This window comes from Oncorhynchus keta, chromosome 28 (genome assembly GCF_023373465.1).
Source record: "Oncorhynchus keta strain PuntledgeMale-10-30-2019 chromosome 28, Oket_V2, whole genome shotgun sequence".
Lineage (NCBI taxonomy): Eukaryota > Metazoa > Chordata > Actinopteri > Salmoniformes > Salmonidae > Oncorhynchus > Oncorhynchus keta.
This window is the reverse complement of record NC_068448.1, coordinates 17,842,231-17,861,305: the sequence shown is the minus strand read 5'-3', so window position 1 is coordinate 17,861,305 and position 19,075 is coordinate 17,842,231. Positions and strand designations below refer to the sequence as shown.

Genomic DNA, 19,075 nt, shown 5'->3' with positions numbered 1-19,075 from the left:
ATACATTACTTTATATAAGACGGTGGTTGAGGCAGTTTTGGCTGGGAGTCCTTGTTCAATAATATGTATTTGTTAAGCAACGAGCCAACTGCTTTCTGCCACTTTAGCAATAACTACTGGATTATTGAACTGCCCTCCAAAAGCAGCCGAAGTCTAACAATACGGTCCAAATAAAATCATCTGACAGAGGTACCCCTCAGACCAGAGAGCTGCCAGAGTGATGCCAGAACGATGCCAGAGTGATGTAGACTCCAATAGAATCCAAACGGATGCCAACAGCATAGTGCACTATTCATCAAGACATCCTCAGGACACCATCCAAATAGAATTACTGTCAAATATAATGACCACTTCAGTATCTCGTTGGAGGGCTCAATGTTTTTGCCGAGACAGTTTTATGACCTTTGCGATGATTACATGTACTTTTTATGCCTTTAGCTTATAATTACTATCATTTCATATGACTTGAATAAATTCTTACTTCAACAAAATATTTGTGACATGCTGAACTCACATTTGTTCATCATTTTTTGTTCTGGTGGAAGGGGGGCATATGATTTGAATGAGATTATTACAACTGGTTTCAAATATAAGTAATGTTAACTTTAGGCTGGTCAGCACGAACAGATCTGGGATCAGGCTATGTCAACTCTGCTTTGAGTCAAAGACAAACAGACAGACATTCTTACAGTTGTGGCGTACTGAATGTCCCTCCAAATGTCTGTCTCCCTGGAGAGGTCTGACGTCTCAACAAGGTTATCCACCACCACCTCCCCGATCATATCATGTCTGGAGAACCTGTCAAAGTCAAACACACTCATGTGGAGCTTCCTAACAGCCAGCTCATCATAAGGCACGGGGAACTGGAAGGACTCCTCGAACGTGGGGTTGAGCGTCTTCCGGTGGACGCGCGTCTGGAACTTCTTGCGATCTGGGAGAAGATAGATTTTGACGTAGGGGTCGGAACTGCCGCACAGGTCCTTGGCGGGCAGGTCGAAGGCCTTGAGGATGTTGACCAGGAGGGCCTCATTGTCATAGTCGTACTTCAGGGAGAAGTTGATCTTCCCACAGTTCTTGGCGTTGCTGTTCTTGGCGGACTCGTCTATATCCAAGGTCTTCTGTCTGTAGAGTTCTGGTTTGATGCGTCCGATGCTGGTGGGCTGCTCATCCTCATCCGCATAGTCATTGCCCAGGTCCAGGCTGATGGACTGCATCTGCTTGGGCAGGTGCCTTTTGAATGAGCTGTGTCTGCAGAGACAGAAGAGAGGAGGGAGAAATATGAGAACCCCACTAAACCATTCAGCCTGTAGTAGCGACAGGCGATGTGTAAAAAGGCAGAGAGAGAGTAGAAGAGGGAGAATATGAACAGCTTCATTGTGGCGTCTGGAAAGGTCAGTGTTTTGAAAAATTGCTTGAATGCCCCGCAGGTGAATTCAATTCCAAGTGGTTTCTCGAATCTTAATAGTGTTTCTGCAACCTAGAACTACATGGTCCCCAATTCAATTTATCTTAGTCAGTAGTATAAATTGTCCTACTCTTAGGGGGCTGTTATTCAGGATGGGTATGGGTATTTCAAGACAACAGAGCACAGAGATTATGTTATTGAAAAATAATTTGAGGTACATCCAATAATTAGACCCCCGTTATAGTTGTGGCCATGTGGAATAATGTCTGTGGGGTTGTTTTACTGGTGATTTTACGCTTTTAAGTGTATTGCATTACTCATCATGAAGTGGTCTGGAGATATTAACCTTATATTAAATGAACAGCACCAAATGGCTCACAGGCAAAAAGTAACACAAGCGCTTGGGAGGACCGAAACAAATTGAAACATAATTGTCTTTTTCACTATGATAATCATGTACAATTTGTATTTTTAAATAGCTGTGGAATAACAAATTGAATTCAGATAAAAGTTCATTCGTAACTTTGTTAGTGACATTATTTGTGCCGTTTTTTTGTGAGGTCCCTATGAAGTTTCTTTCTAACGGACTATAGATATTTCTGCTGACTAACTGACCCATTCAGTTTTTCAGACCATGATTCTGTGTATGTGTGTACTGTACTGTATGTGTGTGTGTGTGTGTGTGTGTGTGTGTGTGTGTGTGTGTGTGTGTGTGTGTGTGTGTGTGTGTGTGTGTGTGTGTGTGTGTGTGTGTGTGTGTGTGTGTGTGCGTGTGTGCGCGTGCATGTGTGTGTACGCGTCTATGGCAGTGAAATGCTGAAGTGGTTTCAGGTAGATTAAACGTTGGCTTTTCTATCATGATTGGAGATTTGGAGATACTGTCCCTGTGTACATGTCAGGTTCTTTAAACTTTAATATTTTTATTATTACCAGAGCCATTACATTTTTCTGACCGTGTGTGTGTGTGTGTGTGTGTGTTTACCAGAGCCATTACATTTTTCTGACCGTGTGTGTGTGTGTGTGTGTGTGTGTGTTTATTTGTGTGAGGGAGCATGTCTGTGTGTGTGTGTGTGTGCGCGCGTGTGTGTGTGTGTGTGTGTGTGTGTGTGTGTGTGTGTGTGTGTGTGTGTGTGTGTGTGTGTGTGTGTGTGTGTGTGTGTGTGTGTGTGTGTGTGTGTGTGTGTGTGTGTGTGCGTGCTGTGGGTGCTGACCTGGTGGAAGAAGCGGGCTCAGTGGCTTGCCTCTGCATGCGTTGCGTGCGCCTCAAAAAGTGCTCCCTCATTGAGAGCTGCACCTCGGCGGGGATGTCAGGCGATGTGTGGCTTATCTTCACAGCAGCCTCTAGGAATCCCATGGAACCCATCGGGTCTTTCACCTTATCCGTTGCCATGGTAACCGGTGACTTTTGTTGGTTGGGGCTGGGGAGGTACTTGTGCTGGTTGTGGTGGAGGGGGTGAGGAGGGTGAAGGTGGAGGTGGAAGGGAGGGCAGTCGTCTGGGGGACCACAGGCTGGAGTGAGGGCTGCAGAGTTGGAGGAGAGGGCTGCTGCCTCTTTATTCCGCAAATAAGGCACCCAGCACAGCTTCCAGGAGGCGAAGGCACAAAGAGTCAGCAGGACCAAGCCACACACCACAAACACACCGAGGAGGAGGCCAAAAGTGACGTCTGGAGCAGAGCCGCAAGGACCAAATGCAGGATCACACAATATGGACAAGCAGATGGTGGTAACAGTGAGAGAGAAACAGAGAGAATCAGAGTCAATTAGATTGAAATACAAAATATGGCACAGTAGATTGGTATGGTGCAATGCTGCAACACAGTAACACAGTAGACTGATATCGCAGTATCAGTGGCAATGAAACACTGGCGGTCTGAAAGATGGACCGCCATATGTTTACTGTCAAACCTGTAAGATTGATGATCATATTATACATTTGTCTGCAGTCATTGATGTATACATGTGGATGCTGAATACACAAAGCTCATCCTTAAAGCAGTAAAAAGACACACACTTTGTTAGCCTTGCAACTGAGTTAAAAAGTAATTACAGTTAACTCTGATAAATGATAAATAATCTATTTATTATTTCAATAGCAACGAAGCCTATTGGGAGATGTGCTACAGTGTCAAATGCTCTCGCTGGAGATAGTTTGTCTGTAGTGTATATCTGTATGTGTGTGGATATGAAAACGGGTATGGGGTGTGGTGGGCTTGGAACAGCCTCTCAAACTAATTAATTTGTCAATATTATGAATATGTTTTCTGCAAGAACAAATGGGATCTAAAGACCTGGAGAGCCACCAAGAATGCTAGCAGGCAACACCAAGGACAAACATTCATGAAACATTTTTGAGAAGATGAAGAAAAAACACCACATTGTTGGCTTGATTCGCCCGGGGGTATACTTGCCAAAGCGTTATAAATATATTATTGATGCAATTGTCACGTTCTGACCTTAGTTCCTCTGTTTTTGTCTTTCTTTTAGTATGGTCAGGGCGTGAGTTGGGGTGGGCAGTCTATGTTTGTTTTCTATGTTGGTTTTTGAGTCTCCTCGGGCCGGTGTACATGGCACCAGCCTTACGCATGGTGTCCCCGGTTCGCCAGCACAGCCCAGTGTGGGCTATTCCACCTCGTCGCACTGGCCTGGCTACGGGGAGCATTCAACCAGGTGAGGTTGGGCAGGCTCGTTGCTCAAGAGCTCCAGTGTGCCTTCACGGTCCGGTCTGTCCGGTGCCACCTCCACGCACCACCCCTCCGGTGGCAGCCCCACCCGTCTGTCCTGAGCTGCCAGAGTCTCCCATCTGTCCTGAACCACCAGAGTCTCCCGTCTGTCCTGAGCCGCCAGAGCCGCCAGTCTGTCCTGAGCCGCCAGAGCCGCCAGTCTGTTCTGAGCCGCCAGAGCCGTCAGTCTGTCCTGAGCTGCCAGAGCCGCCAGTCAGCCAGGAGCTGCTAGAGCCGCAAGTCAGCCAGGGGCCGCCAGAGCTGCCAGTCAGCCAGGAGCCGCCAGAGCCGTCAGTCAGCCAGGACCCGCCTGAGCCGTCAGTCAGCCAGGAGCTGCCAGAGCCGTCATTCAGCCAGGAGCCGCAAGAGCCATCAGTCAGCCAGGCGATGCCAGAATCGCTCTCCCCAGTCCAAGGTCGGCGGTGAGTGTCGCTCTAAAGAGGCCACGGAGGCGGGCTAAGAGGCGCAAAAAAACTATGGTGAAGTGGGGTCCACGTCCCGTGCCAGTGCCGCCACAGACACCCACCCAGATCCTCCCCTATAGGTTCAGGTTTTGCGGCCAGAGTCCGCACCTTTGGAGTGGGGGGGTACTCTCACTTCCTGACCGTTCTGACCTTAGTTCCTTGTTTTTGTCTTTGTTTTAGTATGGTCATGGCGTGAGTTGGGGTGGGTAGTCTATGTTGGTTTTTCTATGTTGGTTTTTGAGTTCGGCCTAGTATGGTTCTCAATCAGAGGCAGCTGTCAATTGTTGTCCCTGATTTGAGAATCATACTTAGGTAGCCTGGGTTTCACTTTTGAGTGGTGGGTGTTTGTCTTCCGTGTCAGTGTTTGTCGCCACATGGGACTGTTTTGTTGATGCACGTTATTTTATTTTGTTCCAGTGTTCTGTTGTTATTGTTACGTTTGTGGTTTTCGCTGTCCGGGTTTTGTAACAGTGGTTTTGGGTTTGTTTGCACCTGTGTTTAGGGCTTCACCCATGTTTGGACCTGTTACTTTGTAGAGGACATTAAATAGTTTTTTCCCGTTTACTTTTGCTCTCTGCGTCTGACTCCACACCCATCACTCACCCACCGTTACAGCAATGTAATTATTTTTCTCCACCTGATACTTGCCAATGTTTCCATACTGTGGAAAATGGACTTTTATTTATTTGGGTTTCACTGCAGTGTTCATCCAATGCTGCTGCACTTGATTACCCTGATTTATCTGCAATAATTCACACTGAAGAGTTTCTGAGCATCTTGGTGCTTTCTGTTTATATTCTGACTCCAATATCAACATACTGTCATTCCCTGCTAACCATTAGACCTGCTTCGAGGCAGGTTCAATTGGTTCCTTTTAGAAATTCAGCGGGCTTAACTGTTACTCAGTTTAATGTACAAATATGAGCATATGTTCAAAAATAAAAATATTTGTTCAACAGTTACATTATAGCCTTCAATATGTACATGATATAATATTTATACAGGGAGATTTGTAAATGGTTCAAACGAAACATGGGCTGAATGTCCAGTTTTTGACAATCATCAATATGGATCATTGCTTTTTTTTGTTTTATAAATTTGATCCTTTCAAAATCCTTTCACACTCTACATCAAACTCTAAGACAGTGGTATTGCAGTATTAGTAGGTATAATGAAGATCTCTTTACGCATGCCTTATGGTTTCTATAATACAGTTTTAGCTTTCAAATGGCCTCAGATAGCTCCAAGTTTCAAGATGTACATTTTTACTCAAATGAACTCTCCATCAAAGCATTTTGTAAATTGGGTCCAGTTCGGAGAGCTTTGGGCTTATCCAAGATGGAGCCCGGATTTCCTAGACATGGGGATTTGTGCCTCTCTGAGGGGATTTCAACATCATCCCCAGCCATGACTCCTCCTTGTCATCTCCCATTTCTCCCAGTTCTTCACAAAGGACAGTGTTAACTGACCTGTCACTGGCACATTTCTCTGTGACAACTGTGACAAAAAATGCAAAGATTGTAAATTTATGGTTTATGTAGGCTATCTGACCAGAGAATAGAATGGAAGGTGAAATGATATATGATGGCTTTGGAATGCATAATGTAGCTGTTTCATGATATTTAACTCATTATTAATTTGTTGTTATTATACAAAGTACTTAATTTTCCAATAATGACAACATAATCTCACATTTGATCATTGGAACCTGGAAGCAAATCTGAGTGTGCTGACGGTCTGTCACGAGAGACCATTGCACAGTAGTGTAATGTAATGTTCACAATAGAGACAATGGAGTAGGCCAACAGATATAGACAGTGAGCAGTGAATTTCCATTTGCTCTGTGTGTGTTGTAATGTCCACACTAGAGACACTCAGCATTGTGGAGTAACGGTTTATCAAAAAACTCTAACTGTAATTTGTCATGTTACCAGCAAAAATATTGCAATCAGATTAAAAAGTAGATGATTACATCTACGAATCATTTTGAATTCAGAAAGGATGTTTGAGAAAAAAATATTTGACACCTTTCTGTTTTCTCAATAACATTCAAATAAGCACTGAAAAAAGTGTAAATTGAACCTGCCATAATAAATGCGTTTGATGGATCATGGGAAAAGAGCAGGAATAGCAATGATGTGTACTGATGGATGACAAGGGAAGCCAGGCTTCCCCAAAAAATGTACAGAGAAAAAAAGATAGCAACTAATGTATCTTTAGTTTCTCTGTTATTCATAATTTTCCTTCAATTCGCAAGTGGCTGGATGTATCTCACCGGAGAAAGCATCTGAGTGAGTGAAATAGCGACACTCTTTTTCAGTATGTGTAGCCCATCTATCAGACTGGTCAAAAAGAGTATGACATTGTAGTTTCGGCTATTTCAGCCACAGACAGGTGTATAAAATCGAGCACACCGTCATGCAATCTCCATAGACAAACATTGGCAGTAGAATCACCTTACTAAAGAGCTCAGTGACTCTCAACGTGACACCGTCACCGTCAACGTGACACAAGTCAGTTTGTAAAATTTCTGCCCTGCTAGAACTGCCCCAGTCAACTGTAAGTGCTGTTATTGTGAAGTGGAAATGTCTTGGAGCAACAACGGCTCTGCCGCAAAGTGGTGGGCCGCACAAACACGAACAGGAACGTTGAGTGCTGAAGCGCATAGCGCGTAAAAATCATCTGTCCTCGTTTACAACACTCAACACTTCCAAATTGCCTCTGGAAGCAAAGTCAGCACAAGAACTGTTAGTTGGGAGCTTCATGAAATGGGTTTCCATGGCCGAGAAGCCACACACAAACCTAAGATTACCATGTGCAATGCCAACCGTTGGCTGTAGTGATGTAAAGCTGGCCACCATTGGACTCTGGAGCAGTGGAAATGCGTTCTCTGGAGTGATGAATCACACGTTTCACCATCTGGCAGTCCGACGGACAAATCTGGGTTTGGCGGATGCCAGGAGAACACTACCTTCTCCAATGTAAAGTGTCAACTGTAAAGTTTGGTAGAGGAGGAATAATGGTCAGGGGCTGTTTTTCATGGTGCGGGCTAGGCCCCTTAGTTACAGTGAAGAGAAATCTCAATGCTACAGCATACAATGACATTCTAGATGATTCTGTGCTACCAACTTTGTGACAAAAGTTTGGGGAAGGCCCTTTTCTGTTTCAGCATGACAATGGCCTCGTGCACAAAGTGAGATCCATACAGAAATGTTTTTTGGAAATTGGTGTGAAAGAACTTGACTGGCCTGCACTGACCTAACCTGGCCCTGACCTCAACCCCATTGAACACCTTTGGAAAGAATTGGAACGCCGACAGCGACCCAGGCCTAATCGCCCAATATCTGTGCCCGACCTCATTAATGCTCTTGTGGCTGAATGGAAGTAAGTCCCCTCAGCAATGTTCCAACATCTAGTGGAAAGCCATCCCAGAAGAGTGGAGGCTGTTACAGCAGCAAAGGGGGATCAACTCTATATCAAGACCCATGATTTTGGAAAGAGATGTTCAACAAGCTGTTGTTCACATACTTTTGGTTATGTAGTGTATAATGGATTTATACACTTGTTCAGTTGGCTGCGGTGATGCAACATATTGGAGGCCAATGACCATAAAACCTAATTGAAGAAGAGAAAGGAAGGTAGGGTCAATGTAGCACAGGTGAGAGGAGAGGGTATACAGTTCTTACCATCCCACAGGGCCATGCTTATAGATTAAACCTCTACACCTTTTGTATGGTAAATAATGTTTTGATCATAATATTATGCAAATGAGAAAGGTCAAAGCACAGTAAAGACTAAGGACAGCTGGTGCAGTAGTGGTACATGTAGCTGTGATTCCACCCTTACATTTACACAAAATCACTTATGATATCAAAATATCATATGAAAGAACATGTTACGTTGTTGGATGTATATATTTTTTAAGGATTTAAAATACAATTGTATTACAGTTCTTTCCAACTGCTTACACACGTTTTCAAAACTGTCTCCTTTTTTCAAAACTCTACACACAATTCCCAAAACTGCACACACAAAATGCAAAATGCCTCACATCTCCTTCAAAATGTAACACTGCATTCAAAATGCCATAAACACATGTCAGAATGAAGCATTTGCATCAAATGGCAAACACTGCTTTCATAATAGTACATTTTTGGATATACCATGTGAACACTGTTGTTCTAAATCTAAAGCTCTTTGGTCTTTCATAGGCTTATATCTACATTTCAATACAATGTTCTACAGTGAAAGTAATCTGCTGAGAGGGTTAACAAGTACACTGTAAACACCAATGCAATGTAGAAACAGAAAATATTTATTTGGCCAAACATTACTGTTGTATACAGTAGCATACAACAAAACCATAAACATATGTAAACCAAAAGTATATTCTTTAGAATACAGGGGGGTCCCGGGGGGGGCAGTCCAGGAATTGGTAGGGGTGAAGCTACGTTTCATCTCTTCTCCGGCCTGGGTTTGGCCACAATGCTTCGTCCACATTTTCTCTTGCCAAACATCGAGGGAAGTATCTCCTAGCGTGGCGTATCCAACCTTGGACAGAGGCAACCTCTATGTCCCCACATGGAGGGAAGTATCTCCTAGCATGGCGTATCCAACCTTGGACAGAGGCAACCTCTATGTCCCCACATGGAGGGAAGTATCTCCTAGCATGGCGTATCCAACCTTGGACAGAGGCAACCTCTATGTCCCCACATGGAGGGAAGTATCTCCTAGCATGGCGTATCCAACCTTGGACAGAGGCAACCTCTATGTCCCCACATGCGTCCTCCATTGCCTGGAGAAGCGGCATGCGGGCTTAGGGTTGGCGATCATACACTTTCCAGCTCCAGGCTGAGAACAATTCCTCTATGGGATTTAGAAAAGGTGAATATGGGGGTAGGTATGAAACTACAAATTGTGGATGGGTGGCAAACCAGTTTTGGACCAGAACAGCCCGGTGAAAACTAACATTGTCCCATAAAACCACACATCTAGCAGGCTCCTGATCTGGATCAAGGACAAGCATTGTGTAAATTGCATCCAGAAAAGTGAGCATATGGCCGGTGTTGTACGGACCCAGTGTGGCATTGTGATGGAGGACCCGTTTTGAGTGATGGCAGCACACATAGTTACATTACCCCCACGCTGTCCAGGGACATTGGTAATTGCCCTCTGTCCTATTACATTTCTTCCGCAGTGCCTGGTTTTGGTGAGGTTGAAGCCAACCTCATCCATATAAATAAATTAATGGCGAATTACATGGGCATCCAGCTCCAATACTCTCTGTAACAGACAAAAGGATATACAGATGAGTAAATATGGTATGTCTGAAGTACTGGAAGTAGTGTTGCATACAAACCTCTACAAAGTCATGTCGCATATTCTTGACTCTGTCAGAGTCTCTCTCAAATGGCACCTTGTAAAGTTGTTTCATCGTCACTCGGTGCCGTTGGAGGATGCGTTGTGTGGTCGACAGGCTTACTTACAGCATTGATGTTGTTAAATATGGTGTCATTATTCAAGATATGCTCTCTTATCTCTCGAATCCTAATTGCATTGTTTGCCAAAACCATATTTATAATTGCAGTCTCTTGTACATCTGTAAACAAGTGTCCTCGTCCTCCATGATGTCTTTGCCTTTCCACTCTGTACAGAATTCAAACACAGTATGTGTTCAGCATAGGAACTGTAAACAATGTACAAAAAAAGGTAGTACAGCATGATAACCAACCTCATTCATTCAATGCAGTGCAGTAAATGGACGGCTTAGAGTTACAAATGTTTATGCAATACTATAAAAATAAAAAAAATATGCCATTTAGCAGACGCTTTTATCCAAAGCGACTTACAGTCATGTGTGCATACATTCTACGTATGGGTGGTCCCAGGAATCAAACCCACGACCCTGGCGTTACAAGCGCCATGCTCTACCAACTGTGCTACAGAAGGACCACTATGCAGTCATACGTATTTTACAGTACATTACTGTAATGGTAAAATAGTCATTAGATAGTTGCATACCTGTTCTCATTTCTGAAGGTTTGAATTATGGACACCACTGTAAATCAACTCAAGTTGGGCTGGACTCTCAGTCTAGCCTCTCTCATGGTCAAACCGTGGTTGATCACATGATCAACAAGTGTTGCCCTCATCTCATCAGAGATGGCTCTCCTTCCTTCTATTCTTTGCCCTCGTCCTCTTCTTCCTCTCCCTCTCCCTCCTACTCCTCTTGCTCTCTGTCCATTGTTGGCATCCATTGTTCAAAACAGGTAATCTGACCTTTGACCTATTTATAGGCCTATACTACAGTAAAGCAGTGATTGGTTAGTGATCAGTTAAGCTATTAGTGTTTGCACATGTGAGGAATGTGTGTGTGACCTGGTGAATAAGTGTAGCATTTTGATTGGTTGTGTTTGGAAAAGGAAAGCAAGTCACTTCCTGTTAGATTTTTGTGTTTTAGGTAGAGAATTGTGTGTAGTTTTTTGAAAAAAGTGTTTTATGCAATTGACAACTGAGTCAAAGGCTGAGAAATAGCTTATGGTTTGGGATATTTGGTGTGTAGTTTTGCACTTTGAGTGAGAGGTTTCAAAAATCGTGTGACATGAAAAGATTTTGTGTGTAAGCAGTTGGAAAAAACTGTAATATTGTGTTGTCTGGAAAGCTCAGAAGCTCCAACATACAATTATATCAACATCAAGCTCAACACCGGCACCAGTAGGCCCAGTAAAAGCCTATATTGTTAAGTCTTTCAATGGAAGAACGATGAAAGATGAAAAGGGCTGGCTGTGAACTGCTTCCATCCCAATAGTGAGTTCTACCAAGCTGGGCCTTGGCTGAAGCATATGTAGCCTTTCAGAACGGCCCAAAAATTTAATTCAACTTTGTTTTGAAGTGTCAGAGCAAACTCAAGCCCGGGGGTTTTTCACTTCAAGTGCCTTCAAAATCTAACCTGGTTTCCATAGAAACGGTGTCATTAGACAGATGTACGCACTCTCTACTGGCTGTTATGAATCGACTGATCTCCAGACAAAACCCAGAAGGAGGTCCACTTTTGCATAGCGCTAATGGCACGATACGAAATATACACTGCCGGCTGTGCACAGCACGAGTTGTACTGTATTGGTAATGTTGTATTACATATTGTATTACACGTGTTGCTGTCCACAATGCAACGAGGAGAGTGTTCAATGATAAACCAAGGTTGACCTTTTGGATTTAAATCTTTCAAGAGCCTTAACGATCCACTGTCATCAATTGAATAAAAATGATTGGCGTGTACTGCTCAGCTCATTTTCTGCAAAGGGCAATCTCTGAGGAAGGCAGGGAGCAGTGGTGCTATCCCTGCCCTGTATCCCTCAATTACTCACAGGCACTCCCTCCAACACATCGCCATGACAGCTGATATTTCCCTGGGAACGAGAGGGGAGCCACAGCAATGGAGAGTGGCTCAGAGTCACGCTGCTACCGAAGATGAGGGAGTTCAGAGTAAAATAGGCTTTGGATAGCAATTTCACTTCCAAACTTCCAAAGTAAAATTGTATTTGAAAGGCTGTCCATTGGAAACCCTCAGTCATTTCCAGTGGTGAATCTCATGTTCAGACAATTTCACTATTCAAAATGCAAATGTTCACAGTTGAACATGATTAATTAAAGAGCAATACAACAGGCCAACTACAAGGAGATTAAAGGCAGGATTCCCATCTCTCTTATTTTTTGATAGCTGCATTTTATGGCTCACTCTCTTTCTCTCTTCCTCACTGCAATCTGAAATCCTCTAATCCCCCACATCCCCAAATCCTTAAAACTCCACAGCATGCCAGGAAGAGAAGGGTTAGACTCTAGCATTATCTGCCTGCCTGCCAGAGGGTTGTGTGTGTGTGTGTGTGTGTGTGTGTGTGTGTGTGTGTGTGTGTGTGTGTGTGTGTGTGTGTGTGTGTGTGTGTGTGTGTGTGTGTGTGTGTGTGTGTGTGTGTGTGTGTGTGTGTGTGTGCGTGCGTGCGTGCGTGCGTGCGTGCGTGTGTGTGTGTGTGTGTGTGTGTGTGTGTGTGTGTGTGTGTGTGTCCTGTATATCCGCCTGCCTGCCAAAGGTGTGGGAAGAAAATGGGAATGGATTATGGGAAAGACTGTTAGACACCCTCACAGTACAATTCACACACTGATCTGGGGTGAGGTCTACTATTAGAGCATGGTGTTATTTAGGGTTGGGGTTGGATGGAGTCCATAGTAGTAGTAGCCATGATTTTCATATGATTATGGCAAGGGAATGTAAGACATCCTCCCTCACAGTAACATTCACATACTGGGTTGGGGTGAGGTGTACTGTTGTACTGATGTACTGTGTTTCGGATATGAATTGGAGTGGGTTGGATGGATGGAGTTAAGGCATTAAAGCAGTGTCCCTGATTTTGTGTCTTTGCTAGTCATTTTACCCACCCTTTTCAAATAGTGGAAATAATGTTATAATTATTTGGTTCTTGTAAACAGCTTTCAAGGATGGGTCAAGCTATTGAAATGCTACAGTATTGGGTAGGGGTTGGATGGAGTGCATTCTAGCAGTATCCCTGCTTTTGCTTGCTTTCCTACTAATTGTTTTAGCCACCCTTTTTTAATAAGAGTGGAGAGATGATTTTGTAATTATTAGGTATCTTGTAAACAGATTTTTCAAGGGGTGGTGTAGCTAATTAAATGCTGTGAGGATGGATGGATGGTGTATCAGGGGTTAGGGATAGTGATTCATATAGATGCTGTGGTGAAAGTATATTAAAAACGTCCAGCTTGCTACAAGGTTTCATTTTTTACTGTGATTCATTGACTTTAGCAGTCCTTCATTTACTGCAGTATCAATTTCCCAAACTGCACTTGTATATGAAATATAGGCCTATTCTCTAAGAGGAATAAACAGACAAAGTCCCTTAACATTCATCGACATTGTTGAGGGTATTAGAACAGGTAATGAATATTGCATTTGAAGACCAAGATCTGTCCTGTTAAAGGTATTTTTATATGTTATGTAAACAGATTACTTGATCAATATAAATTGAGATCAAAGCAGTAGACTATTTAACCTTTATTTAACCAGGAAGTCCTACAAAGGATATTGATAAAGACTGTATGTCTCATTAATTATGTATATACCGTGACACTGACAGCGCTTTTCTATAGGTAAGGTCATTGCATTTAAGCCCTACTGTATTTTCAGTGTATTCTTAGCAATGTAGTGCAGATATTTGGTGACGTGAAAATATTGAGTATAGCTGAATTTCCAAGGAGATTTAAAAAATATGTGTTTTAATGTTTTTAAATGTTTCTATGGAGGTCCATTCTCCTTTACTTTCCTGCAGGAAGCTCCACTGGCTGGTTCTTGGCCTTTATCTTATATCATGTGAACATTGACTTCCCTAATCCATTTCCTTCTGCAAAGTATATCTATTGATATGCTGACCAATTGATGAACTTTTTGGAACTCAAGGAAGTGAAGGAATTAACTTATTTTGAAAAATCGATTTTCTCACAGGATATGCATGTCCATTTATATATCAATGCTCCCTCTGTCTCGCTGGCTAATTACTTTATCATGTAAAGGACTCCATGGGGTTCAACAACAGAACTTTCTAGGACTCACACTCAATAGCTGACAGACAGAAGACTCTCAGCTGGCTGTTATCTCACCACACTTGTGATGGTGTGAAGTAAATCATTGTAATCTCTTTCTATCATTTCTCCACTTAAAATGATCAGATGATATTTCCTATTTAATATGCTCTTATTCTATTGATTAATGACGGTCTTACACGAGTTTTCAGGTTAATATGAGTTAATTATATTTTCCTTGGTCTGAGAAAACACATTTTGACTGCTGCCAAATGTTATCTGATTTATTTGATTTCCTGGTTCCTGTGTCCAATCAGAGAGCAGGAAGTAGGGCCCCTGGGGGATGTAATTGAGTGGCTTAGTGGTGCATCAACATCTTGTCCTAGCAGCCAATTAGCCTGCCTGGTGAACAGTAGTTTCTATCTATGACACACAGGCTTTAGTGTGCCAGCCAGGCCCACACCGCTGCTACCTTACCTGGCTTCCAAGCCCCTCTAACTCAGGTTCACACAGAAAGGAAAACACTGAAGTCATTCAAAGGATGGATGTTTTGGTATTTAAAGATGCAAACTTGTTTACAGTGGACTGTGTTCTTTACATCTTACTCAGTCTACTCCGGGTGTCCTAACCCTCTCTCCTAACCCTCTCCTCGGCTCCCCCAGACACATTCTCCAGCCATCAGAGAACACTAGACAATTCTTCTGACCAGCACTAGACACAGCACTGTTGAATAGCTATGCTTAGAATCAGTGGTGGAAAAAGTTATTGAGTAAATGTAAAGATACCTTAGTGGAAAATGACTGAAGTAAAAGTGAAAGTCACCCAGTAAAATACTACTTGAGTGAAAGTCTAAAGTATTTGGTATCAAAGTATCAAAAGTAAATGTAATTGCCATCATTGTAAATACGAATTTATTCTTAACTGACTTGCCTAGTTAAATAAAGGTTAAACAAAGAATAATATTGCAAGAGTATAAAAAAAAGTTTAAATCATTTCACATTCCTTATATTAGGCAAACCAGATAGCCAGGGGTACACTCCAACCCTCAGACACCATTTACAAACCAAGCACTTGTGTTTAGTGAGTCTGCCAGATCAGAGGAAGTAAGGTTGACCAGGGATGTTCTCTTGATTAGTGTGTGAATTGGAAAATGTTCCTGTCCTGGTAAGCATTCAAAATGTAATGAGTACGTTTGGCTGTCAGGGAAATGTTTGGAGTAAAATGTATGGAGTAAAATGTATGGAGTAAAATTATTATTTTCTTTAGGAATGTAGTGAAGTTAAATTAAAAGTTGTCCAAATATGAAAAGTAAAGTACAGATACCCCCTAAAAACTACCTACAGTAATTAGTACTTTAAAGTATTTTTACTGAAACACTTTAAACCACTATACATAATAATGCCTTGTAATGCTTGTTAATGCTTTACAAGTTTATGTCTTGTATAATTGTATCATTCATTTTACAAAGTAATTAAATACACCTGTTCTGGGTCAATTATAATTTTCCTAGGTCCCTCTTTGTGGCACCTGACCACACGACTGGACAGTAGTCCAAGTGCGACAAAACTAGGACCTGTAGGACCTGCCTAGTTGATAGCGTTGTTAAGAAGGCCGAGCAGCGCTTTATTATGGACAGACCTCTCCCCATCTTAGCTACGGTTGCATCAATATTTTTTGACCATGACAGTTTACAATCCATGACAGTTTACTCCAAACAGTTTAGTCTCCTCAACTTGCTAAATTTCCACATAATTCATTACAAGATTTAGTTGAGGATGCTTAGTTGAAGTACTCTTAGTTTTTTTTATATTTTGGTTTTTAAAATAACTTATTATTTATTCTGAATGTGTTGCAGTGATTTCACTTGCTGTGGTAGCTGATACAGGTAGTGTTGAGTTATCAGCTTACATAGACACACAGAGCCAGTTGCAGGTCATTAGAAAATATTGAAAAAAGCAAGGGGCCTGGACACCTGCCCTGGGGAATGCCTGAATCGACCTGGATTATGTTGGAGAGGCTTCCATTAAAGGCTACCCTCTGTGTTCTGTTTGACAGGTAACTCTTGATCCACAATATCGCAGGGGATGTAAAGCCATAACACATTTTTCCAGCAGCAGATAATGTCAAACTCTGCACTGAAGTCTAACAAAACAGCTCCCACAATCTTTTTGTTTTCAATATCTCTCAACCAACTCATCAGTCATTTGTATAAGTGCCGTACATGTTGAATGCCCTTCCCTACAAGCGTGTAGAAACTCTGTTGTTAATTTGCTTACAGTGGAATAGCATTGTATCTGGTCAAACACCATTTTTTCCAAAAGTTTACTAATGGGTGGTAACAGGCTGATTGATCAGCTGTTTGAGCCAGTAAAGGGTGCTTTCTATTCTTGGGTAGTGGAATGACTTTGCTTCCCTCCAGGCCTGAGGGCACACACTTTCGTGTAATCAAATTAAATAGTTTACCTTTGATGAGCTTCGGATGTTTTCACTCACGAGACTCCCAGTTAGATAGCAAATGTTCCTTTTTTCCAAAAAGTATTATTTTTGTAGGCGAAATAGCTCCGTCTTCACGTTTGGCTGAGAAATAGCCCGGAAATTGCAGTCACGAAAACGGCGAAAAAAAATCCAAATGAGCTCCATAATATCGACAGAAACATGGCAAACGTTGTTAATAATCATTCCTCAAGGTGTTTTTCAAATATCAATTCGATAATATATCCGTCGGGAGAATTAGTTTTTCAGTAGGACCGATTGGAATAATGGCTACCTCTGTATTTTATGCTAGAGTCACTATGGTAGCCATCAGGTGACCACTTGCGCAATGTAGCAGCTTACAGATATTCTTCAACATAAATGCCTAAAACTATGTCACAACGCTGTAGACACCTTCGGGAATACGGAGAAAGAGAAATCTGGTTGATAGCCCATTCACTGCTCAATAGGGACGCATTGGAACGCAGCGCTTTCAAAACTTCCGGATTGGATTTTTCTCAGGCTTTCGCCTGCAACATCAGTTCTGTTATACTCACAGACAATATTTTTACAGTTTTGGAAACGTTAGATTGTTTTCTATCCTAAGCTGTCAATTATATGCATATTCTAGCATCTTGTCCTGACAAAATATCCTGTTTACTACGGGAACGTTATTTTTCCAAAAATGAAAATACTGCCCCCTAGTCACAACAGGTTTAAAAGATCAACTAGCCCTCCTAATGTCGTTTGACCCCACATGCACGACAACAGTGTCAGCCCCCGACTGCTGTCTTAGATGGTAGGAAGCAGCCTTGTAATGTCCTGTACTCATGCTCCAGGATGGCAGGTTTTTGCCCTGTGAACTGAGATGTTTCTCACCATAGAACTGCCGATGATGACAGCTGGTAAAATGGCTGAGGAGGTTTGGCCATTCTGTGTTTTGGAAGACCCCTCGAGGACCGATGGGAGGTGATGCCCGATGGATCCGAGCCAGCCATAGAATCCATCGTGGGTGATGAAGGGGCCGGAGACTTAGACATCCTCACGGTTCGATGAGGGGGAGCTCTGAAGATCTGAATCCGAGGTAGAAGCCACCGGAGAGGGAGGCAGAACGGAGGACAAAGGCGCAAGTGCCTCCGGATCTGATCTCGAAGCGGAAGCTCCCAGTGATGAAGGCACCGGAACCTCTGGATCCAGGGCGGCGAAGCTGTTTGAAGTCTGTATCTGGTCCAGGCTTCCCACCGCCAAGGAGGCCCCTATTGCCAAAGGCCGTAGTTTTCGACTTCCACGGCAAGTGACGTGCCTCCGTGGCTGGTTGGTAGGGTCAAGAATAGGATCATCCACTAAGTCATCCAGAAGCATCCTACTAACTCCATTCTGCAGGGAAGGGGAGGGGGGAAGGGGAGGGGAGGGAAGGGGAGGGATCCCTGTAGAGCTCCGGTCAGTCGGCTCTAGAGAGGCGACACGACGGCGACACTCCCACCAGGCCAGAGCGGCGTCCAGCTACTGGAGTAGAAGAGAAAGAGAAAGTAGGTGTGTAGGCTTGTGCAGATCACTACTTGTTCACCAAGAGTAGCCATATTTGCCCCTGTAGTCGTCCGCAATCAAACAGTTGCTACATTGAAAGTCCAGACTGTCCACATTGTCCTGGAATAGAGCAAAATAAACACAGCTCCCGCAGCATTGAAAACATTCATTAGCAACCTCTATTTGAAACTATAGGCTAGAATACCCGAGTCACACACCAGTACGGCAAACAGAGAAAAGGGGAGGACTTGCTCGCTGTATGGATCCTGACTGCACATACACTGTGGGAGATGACCAACTCGCAAGTTGGTGCTGTAGAAACAAGCAGTAAATTGCGGGGCAGTGAGCCAAAACACCAGTCAACAAGTTAGGGAGAGACAGGGAGCAGGAGCATTCGCTTACCAATGAGCAGCGTGAACGAGCAGCGTTAACGCGCATTGATGGGAAAAAGCTTGCAAGTAAGCATTTCACTGTACTGTTTTACACCTGCTGTATTCTGTGCACGTGACAAATAAATGTTGAAACTTGAAACTACGCCAGTTTTTTTTATCTCGTTTGTGTGTTAGGAAAAATGCTGCTTATTCCATATTCCTATTTTTCTTCTCACCACTTCTGAAATCAACCCACCTATTTATCCCAGTCTCCAGTTCACAGAGAACACTCCCTACCTGCCGAGCTCAGACCCAACTCTGACCTTGGACCACCCACTCATCCTCTCTGGCAGCACTAGTACAAGCCCCTACAGCGATTAACACCTGCCCAGCCCTTACACCCGTATAGCCATTACAGTCTGTTGGCTTTCCCCCTGCCTGCCTCCTGCCTCTCTGCTTCCTGTTCTGCCTCCAGCCTCCATCCCTACCCTGTCTCCAGCCCTGTCAACAAGTGGGCTGCTTTA

General features: G+C 43.2%; 1 protein-coding gene across 1 annotated transcript in view; it reads right to left on the bottom strand.

Moving 5' to 3' along the window:
- The window catches only part of LOC118360749 (synaptotagmin-6-like), a 44,542-nt gene that overhangs the window by 11,191 nt on the left and 14,276 nt on the right, over positions 1 to 19,075 (bottom strand). The window contains exons 2-3 of the mRNA XM_035740123.2: positions 2,617 to 3,070; positions 690 to 1,248 (exon numbers count right to left, since the gene is read on the bottom strand). Of these exons, the coding sequence (XP_035596016.2) occupies positions 690 to 1,248; positions 2,617 to 2,795 (738 nt within the window). The 5' untranslated portion in view covers positions 2,796 to 3,070. The remainder of the gene's footprint in view (positions 1 to 689; positions 1,249 to 2,616; positions 3,071 to 19,075) is intronic.